Below are 7248 nucleotides of genomic sequence, written 5' to 3'. Positions count from 1 at the left end.
GTGTGTGTATATATATATATATATATATATATATATATATATATGTATATAATGTACATATTGTAGCAAATAGAGGGATGTAAAAATAAAATAACAATGGAAATAACTGGGGATATTAACATTGTTATTAAACAATTTGCTACAATGCAGAACTATTGAATGTAACAAGATTTTAATAAAGGTGCTTACATTTTAAAATGTCCGCCATTTGAATAGAAGACAACTAACCGAGAGTAAGTTAGTTTGAACTTCATAAGGGACTCTTAAAATGTGTGTTTAAGGATGGCTAAACGCTAAAGTCTGCCTCGGTGAACTAGGATTGACGCTGGTCTGTGAGACGAAGATTCTAAGCTCCCATTTGCATTTGCTGCCTGGTCGTTTACGTCTGTTTGTCAGGAGAACATGTGGATTTAGGAACAGCTGTTTGGTACTAAGGTACTAAGAGAGCCTAGTGAAACACTTTGCTGTTGTCCCTGCCTATTAAAGGAAAATGCACCTTAACAAAAGACAACAAACCAACAGTGTTTTAAAAGTTTTTCTTTATTAAGGACTGTGATAATTAATAGTGGCCAGCAGATGGCGTCAGAACTTTAAACAGGGAAAAGACAAAACAGACTTTGGACAGCATTATTATTATTAATTATTTCTTAGCAGACACCCTTATCCAGGGCGACTTACAATCATAAGCAAATACATTTCAAGTGTTACAATACAAATAATACAATAAGAGCACTGGTTACTTACCTGGGAATCCTGTGGGAAGAAAGGAATTAAACCTGGGAAACAAAAGAAGGAAACTACTATAGGGCTGAATGAAGAATTGACTGTAACTAATCTGTGTACAGTTTCAAATCTGTACGGGAGGTTTGGAATGCTGCAGGCCTTAAAGATCATTGTGCTGGCGAGAAATGGACAGGGATGTTCAGTTCTATATGTGTGGTATGTGAGCTTGGATTAGCCAACCTCAGATCTTTAGTTAGCCTTGAAGAAGTATAAGATAGGGCCCCGATGAATGGGCTAGGTTTTCTTTTCTTTTTACAATTGGTTGTTTGAATCGAGACTGTGCATTTACTAACTGGCCCAACCTGCGGGCATCATTCAATTTGAAGTGGTTTTATTTTCTCTTTGATTTGCAGTCAATTAAAACACATTCCTGTTCTCCTTCATCTGGCTTCCTGCTTCCTCTTTTATAAAACACCTAAACCGTGAGCGCAACGTTCACCATATATATATATATATATATATATATATAGTAACAAATGAATACACTTGCCCGTCACGCGTGATTTCCGACTGTCACCAGTTTTCTGATACAAAGCAAATCTCTTCAATGTTACAGTTTTATCTGAATATCTGTCACAACCCGCATTTTAAAATGCCAAATCAGTGGCATTATAGTTTATTTAGCAGACGCCTTTATCCAAGGCAACTTACAGAGACTAGGGTGTGTGAACTATGCATCAGCTACAGAGTCACTTACAACTACGTCTCACCTGAAAGACGGAGCACAAGGAGGTAAAGTGACTTGCTCAGGGTCACACAATGAGTCAGCGGCTGAGGTGGGATTTGAACCGGGGACCTCCTGGTTACAAGCTCTTTTCTTTAACCACTGGACCACACAGCCTCCATACTGTGCAGTTACACAGCGCTTCCTCCAGTTTCACCCGATGACAATGCAGCCAAAACAAAGTGAACAAGACAAGCTACGGTATTGTAACAGTTAATCATTAGACAGGTTTAGATCCTGTGATGATTTTGTAGTTGCTGTTAGGGCCTTACACTATATTCTGTAATTTTGAATCCTGACTTTGGATACTGTTTTAATTCTGGAAACCCAAGGGTTTTTTTTTTATTAATCGTTTGGTTTTGCTAAATTGCATTGCCTTTTACTTTTTACACAGTTCTGAGCATGGATAACATTTAGATTAAAAAATACAAACAATTCTACTGTGATTAACAATTGAAACAAGATAAGATTTTAACTGAACAGATGATATTTTGTGCATTTTAAAATGTCTGAACCGTTTAAACATTGATTGAATGTATCTACAAGTTTTGAAGTAACTCTAGATTACAGCTTAATAGGGCTGTGTGACAGAAATAGAATGAGTTCTGGTTGTAAATCTCCCTCCCTTTCTCGATCTGTTGAGAGAGGGGTGGGAGAAGCACAAAGGCTCATCCAAAAATGTAGTGCAGCATGTGCTCCTACTAAGAGATCGCCTAGATTTGGTCGGTAGTTTGGCCCAAGACAATCTCAGATCGGCTCAGCACCGACAACAGCAGCATTACAACAAAAATGCACTAATTCGAAACTTTCGACCAGGAGACAAGGTAGTGCAAGTTATGTGCTAAATGGCAGGGGCCATATGAAGTGATTCAGGCTATAGGAAAGGTGAATTATGAAATTAGACAGCCCGATCGCCATAATGAACGTGAAATTTATCATATGAATTTATTAAAGCCCTGGCAGGCAAGGGAGGTCTTGTTTATAGCCCCAGGCAACATAGAGGATGATTTAGGCCCCTGTCCAGAGACTCCTAGCAAAAGAATAATTCTGATGGGGGAACAATTGGTTCCAGATCAGCAACGGGAGCTGCATAAGCTTATTGAGGAATTCAGCGATGTTTGTTCTGACTTGCCCGCCAGAACTAATTTGGTTGAATATGATATTATCTCTCCACCAGTTGTCATGGTGCTGGAGAACATGCAAACTGCACACAGAAGGTACCCTAGGCCGGATTTGAATCTAGGACCCTGGCGCTGTGAGGCAGCAGCGCTAACCACTACGCCACCGTGCCACCCTTAGGAACAACAGTGATACAATAATCTCACCCACCCAGCTTTGAGTCCAAAGTCAAATGTTTCATTTTTATAAATTTTTTAAAAATTGTTAGTGCCTAGATACACATTCAAACAAACACGCCTCAAATGTTGTTGCAAAAATCGATATTCATATTCCTCTGCCTCCGTACTTGCTGTTTCAAATCAGGAAGCAGGGTGCTCAGGGTTGAAGTCAATTCCTATTTTTCAATTCCTTTTGTGATTGTTCAGCTTCTTTCATTTGAAGCCAATTTAATTGACAAACAAACAGCGAGTTCTTCAATTGAAGTCATTTGTTGCCGCTGAAAATGTGAAGCTTGTTTTCACAGAATACTGCTGATTTTGATTTTGATCAACGATGATGTGTTGCAATTGAGTAAAAGGGAATTGGAATTGAGATTTCAAAAAGGTATTGACCTCCAGCCTGACTTGCGGTGTGACAGGAGTCATACTTCCAACCCTGCAGTGCTTGAGTAATAAAAGCAAATAAAAAACCACACAGTGCACTTTACATTGATTCTTATATCTGGAGAACTGCCGACCCCATTGTGATGAAACTTGGTATTAACATTATACAACAAAAAGAATGATTGCAAACAAAAATATTTGCGAACACTAAAGTGTCATTTAGCAGATTTGTATCCAAAGCGACTTACAGAGATGAGGGGGTGAACTGTGCATCGTCAACATCTGCTGCTGCTGCAGAGTCACTTACAGTACAATAGGACCTCGATTTTTACATCTCATCTGAAGGACTTGCTCATGGTCACATATACAGCGAGTCAGTGGCCGAGCTGGGATTGAACTGGGAACCTCCTGGTAACAAGCCCCTTTCTCTAACCACTGGACCACCATAAAAAAAGAAATGTACAAGAAAAAAAAAAACATTTTCCTAGGTGCCAATAGGAAACGCAGTTTCCGGTTGGCACCTATGAGCTTTGAGCTGGTTGAAGGTGAATCTGCCCCCACAGTGACCGCAGCGATACGGCTTCTCTCCTGTGTGAAGTCTCCGGTGCTTGGTCAGGGTCCCGGCTCGTGTGAAACTCTTCCCACACTGCTCACACTGAAACGGCTTCTCTCCTGTGTGAGTGCGCTGATGTGTCTTCAGATTCTCCAGCTGACTGAAGCTCTTTCTGCAATCGCTGCACTGGAACGGCTTCCCTCCTGTGTGAGTGCGCTGATGCGTCTTCAGATTCTGCAGCTGACTGAAGCTCTTCCCGCACTCCGAGCAGCAGAACGGTTTCTCTCCGGTGTGGACTCGGCGGTGGTTCTGGAGGTGCTCCAGTTGTCCAAAGCTCTTCTCACACTCGCTGCACGGGTACGGTTTCTCTCCTGTGTGAGTGCGCCGGTGGGTTCTCAGGCTCCTGGAGTGAGTGAAGCTCTTCTCGCAGTCTGGACACTCGTAAGGGGTTTCCCCAGTGTGAATTCTCCAGTGTTCTTTGAGGTTGCCCAGCTGGGTGAAAATCTTCTCGCATTCGCTGCACTGATAGGGTTTCTCTCCAGTGTGAGTGCGCTGGTGTGTTTTGAGGTGCCCGGAGTGAGTGAAGGCCCGCCCACATTCAGGGCAGCGGTGGGAGGTGACAGAGAGGTTAGTTTCTTCGCTTATCATGACCTCGATCTTGTTGGTGTCTTCCGGTTTAACAGTCAAGAGTTCGAATTCGGTGTCGCCCGTGGCGACGGGGGCTTCCAATTTGGGTGCCTCTTCTTTGAGCGGGATGAAATCCATCTTTTCAAAGAGAAATAGAGACTAAACTTAATATTAGTGATTATATATATATATATATATATATATAATGTATTTATAGGGGTGTAATGATTCATCGTGTATTGATGGATCATGATACTTTCTTGCATAGCAGTTAGACTGTACTGGAATTACATTTTAACTGGAGTTGGACTGTACTGGATTGACATTGCTGGGATGGTAATGACTCCAATTGCACAGCATTGTCACCCATTCCAGGTTTTACTATAAGCTTGATTAGCCCCAATGCATACAGGTAACAAGCTCAGGTGTGTTATTAAACGCCTAGTGAAACCAGGAATAGATTAAATTGCTATGCAACTGGAGTCTTTTTTTTCAAGTTTCAAGTTTTTTCCCCCCCTCAGTTTACCACACTTTGCTGTGCTTTTACTACAGGAAACTTTTATAAGGGGTAGTTTACCCTGTTTTTGAATATGCTTTACTATACCTCTGTGCTGTACAATGCTTCACTGAGCTTTGTGAAACTTCCCTATGCTTTACCACAACCTCTCTGTGTTTTACAATGTTTCCCTATGCTTTACCATACCTTTCTGTGCTTTACAATGCTTCCCTATGCATTACCACAACCTCTCTGTACTTTGCCACACTTCCCTATGCTTTACCACACCTCTCTGTGCCTTACAATGCTTCCCTATGCTTTACCACACCTCTCTGTGCTTTACAATGCTTCCCTATGCTTTACCACACCTCTCTGTGCTTTACAATGCTTCCCTATGCTTTACCACACCTCTCTGTGCTTTACAATGCTTCCCTATGATTTACTACACCTCTCTGTGCTTTACAATGCTTCCCTATGCTTTACCATACCTCTCTGTGCTTTACAATGCTTCCCTATGCTTTACCACACCTCTCTGTGCTTTACAATGCTTCCCTGTGCTTTACCAGACCTCTCTGTGCTTTACAATGCTTCCCTATGCTTTACTACACCTCTCTGTGCTTTACAATGCTTCCCTATGCTTTACTACACCTGTCTGTGCTTTACAATGCTTCCCTATGCTTTACCAGACATCTCTGTGCTTTACAATGCTTCCCTGTGCTTTACCAGACCTCTCTGTGCTTTACAATGCTTCCCTATGCTTTACTACACCTCTCTGTGCTTTACAATGCTTCCCTATGCTTTACTACACCTCTCTGTGCTTTACAATGCTTCCCTATGCTTTACTACACCTGTCTGTGCTTTACAATGCTTCCCTATGCTTTACCAGACCTCTCTGTGCTTTACAATGCTTCCCTATGCTTTGCTACACCTCTTTGTGCTTTACAATGCTTCCCTATGCTTTACCAGACCTCTCTGTGCTTTACAATGCTTCCTATGCTTTACCACACCTCTCTGTGCTTTACAATGCTTCCCTATGCTTTACCACACCTCTCTGTGCTTTACAATGCTTCCCTATGCTTTACCACACCTCTCTGTGCTTTACAATGCTTCCCTATGCTTTACCAGACCTCTCTGTGCTTTACAATGCTTCCCTATGCTTTACCAGACCTCTCTGTGCTTTACAATGCTTCCCTATGCTTTACCACACCTCTCTGTGCTTTACAATGCTTCCCTATGCCTTACCAGACCTCTCTGTGCTTTACAATGCTTCCCTATGCTTTACCACACCTCTCTGTGCTTTACAATGCTTCCCTATGCTTTACCAGACCTCTCTGTGCTTTACAATGCTTCCCTATGCTTTACTACACACAACAGTCTATTTACAGCCAACACCGCTGCGTTTCAAATATATGTTGACAGAGGCGATTGATTTTGTTCCATACAAAAACAAAACAAGAAAAAAAATGAAATGAATGACTTGGTTATATATATATACATATATACACATACACACATACACACATATATATATACATATATACACATACACACACACACACATATATATATACATATATACACATACACACATACATACATACATACATATTATATATATACACACATACATACATACACACACACACACACACATATATATATATATATATATAGTTTGTGTTTGCTAAAAATATGCAGTGTATATTTTATTCACGACATGTATAAGCTTTCAAAATAGAAATATTAATAATAATACAACATTTGCAATGAAAAAACATTTGCAATGAAAGAAAGTGCGTTTTATTATTTAACCGACAACAACATAAACAGTCAACAGTAAACTCAGTCTCGTATGAGTCCAACACATCGAAGAACGAAAGCAGATTGTTTATAAAAAAACAAAAAACAAACATTGTTACTGCATATTTTTTTTGCTTTTAATTCATTGTTATACTCTAATACCAAATTTATTTGTATTTACCGTACTTCTTCCTCCTTCCTTCTTCCTCCTTCCTCTCTCTCTCTCTCTCTCAAGCTTCCGGTGTCAGCAAAGGCGTCTGGGACTTGGAGGAGCAAACAGCCGGCCGCAGTGCCTCTGGGAGTTGTAGTTGTTAAGCGAATCGTAGCGTTGGTGTGATTGAAAGGTAGTAAAGGCGTAGAAAAACAAAACCGACGCTTGTCAGGAGATATGGAGAAGCAAGAGCAGATACATTTAATAGAACATAGTAATAATAAAGCAGGTACATCGGGACAGAGAGAGAAACACAAAGTCAGGGAGCTCATGTTAATGGTATTTTGTAAATGTATGTTCTGTATTTATTAGTTACATGACAGTGTAATGTAC

The 7248-nt window shown here is 40.7% G+C and overlaps 1 protein-coding gene across 1 annotated transcript; it reads right to left on the bottom strand.

Moving 5' to 3' along the window:
* Positions 1 to 530: 530 nt before the first annotated feature.
* LOC117404852 (gastrula zinc finger protein XlCGF7.1-like) lies at positions 531 to 7032 on the bottom strand. Its single transcript, XM_059014718.1, has 2 exons — positions 6891 to 7032; positions 531 to 4546 (listed from the first exon to the last, which is right to left on the bottom strand). Exon 2 carries the CDS (start codon positions 4544 to 4546, stop codon positions 3713 to 3715), a length of 834 nt encoding a protein of 277 aa, XP_058870701.1. The 5' UTR covers positions 6891 to 7032; the 3' UTR covers positions 531 to 3712.
* Positions 7033 to 7248: the final 216 nt, after the last annotated feature.

The sequence above is a fragment of the Acipenser ruthenus genome, chromosome 48, assembly GCF_902713425.1.
Source record: "Acipenser ruthenus chromosome 48, fAciRut3.2 maternal haplotype, whole genome shotgun sequence".
Taxonomy (NCBI): Eukaryota; Metazoa; Chordata; class Actinopteri; order Acipenseriformes; family Acipenseridae; genus Acipenser; species Acipenser ruthenus.
This window is presented reverse-complemented; position numbering and strand designations above follow the sequence as displayed.

Excerpts from the sequence above, each read along its gene's own strand:
- LOC117404852 (XM_059014718.1), bottom strand. The coding sequence starts at position 4,546 with ATGGATTTCATCCCGCTCAAAGAAGAGGCACCCAAATTGGAAGCCCCC.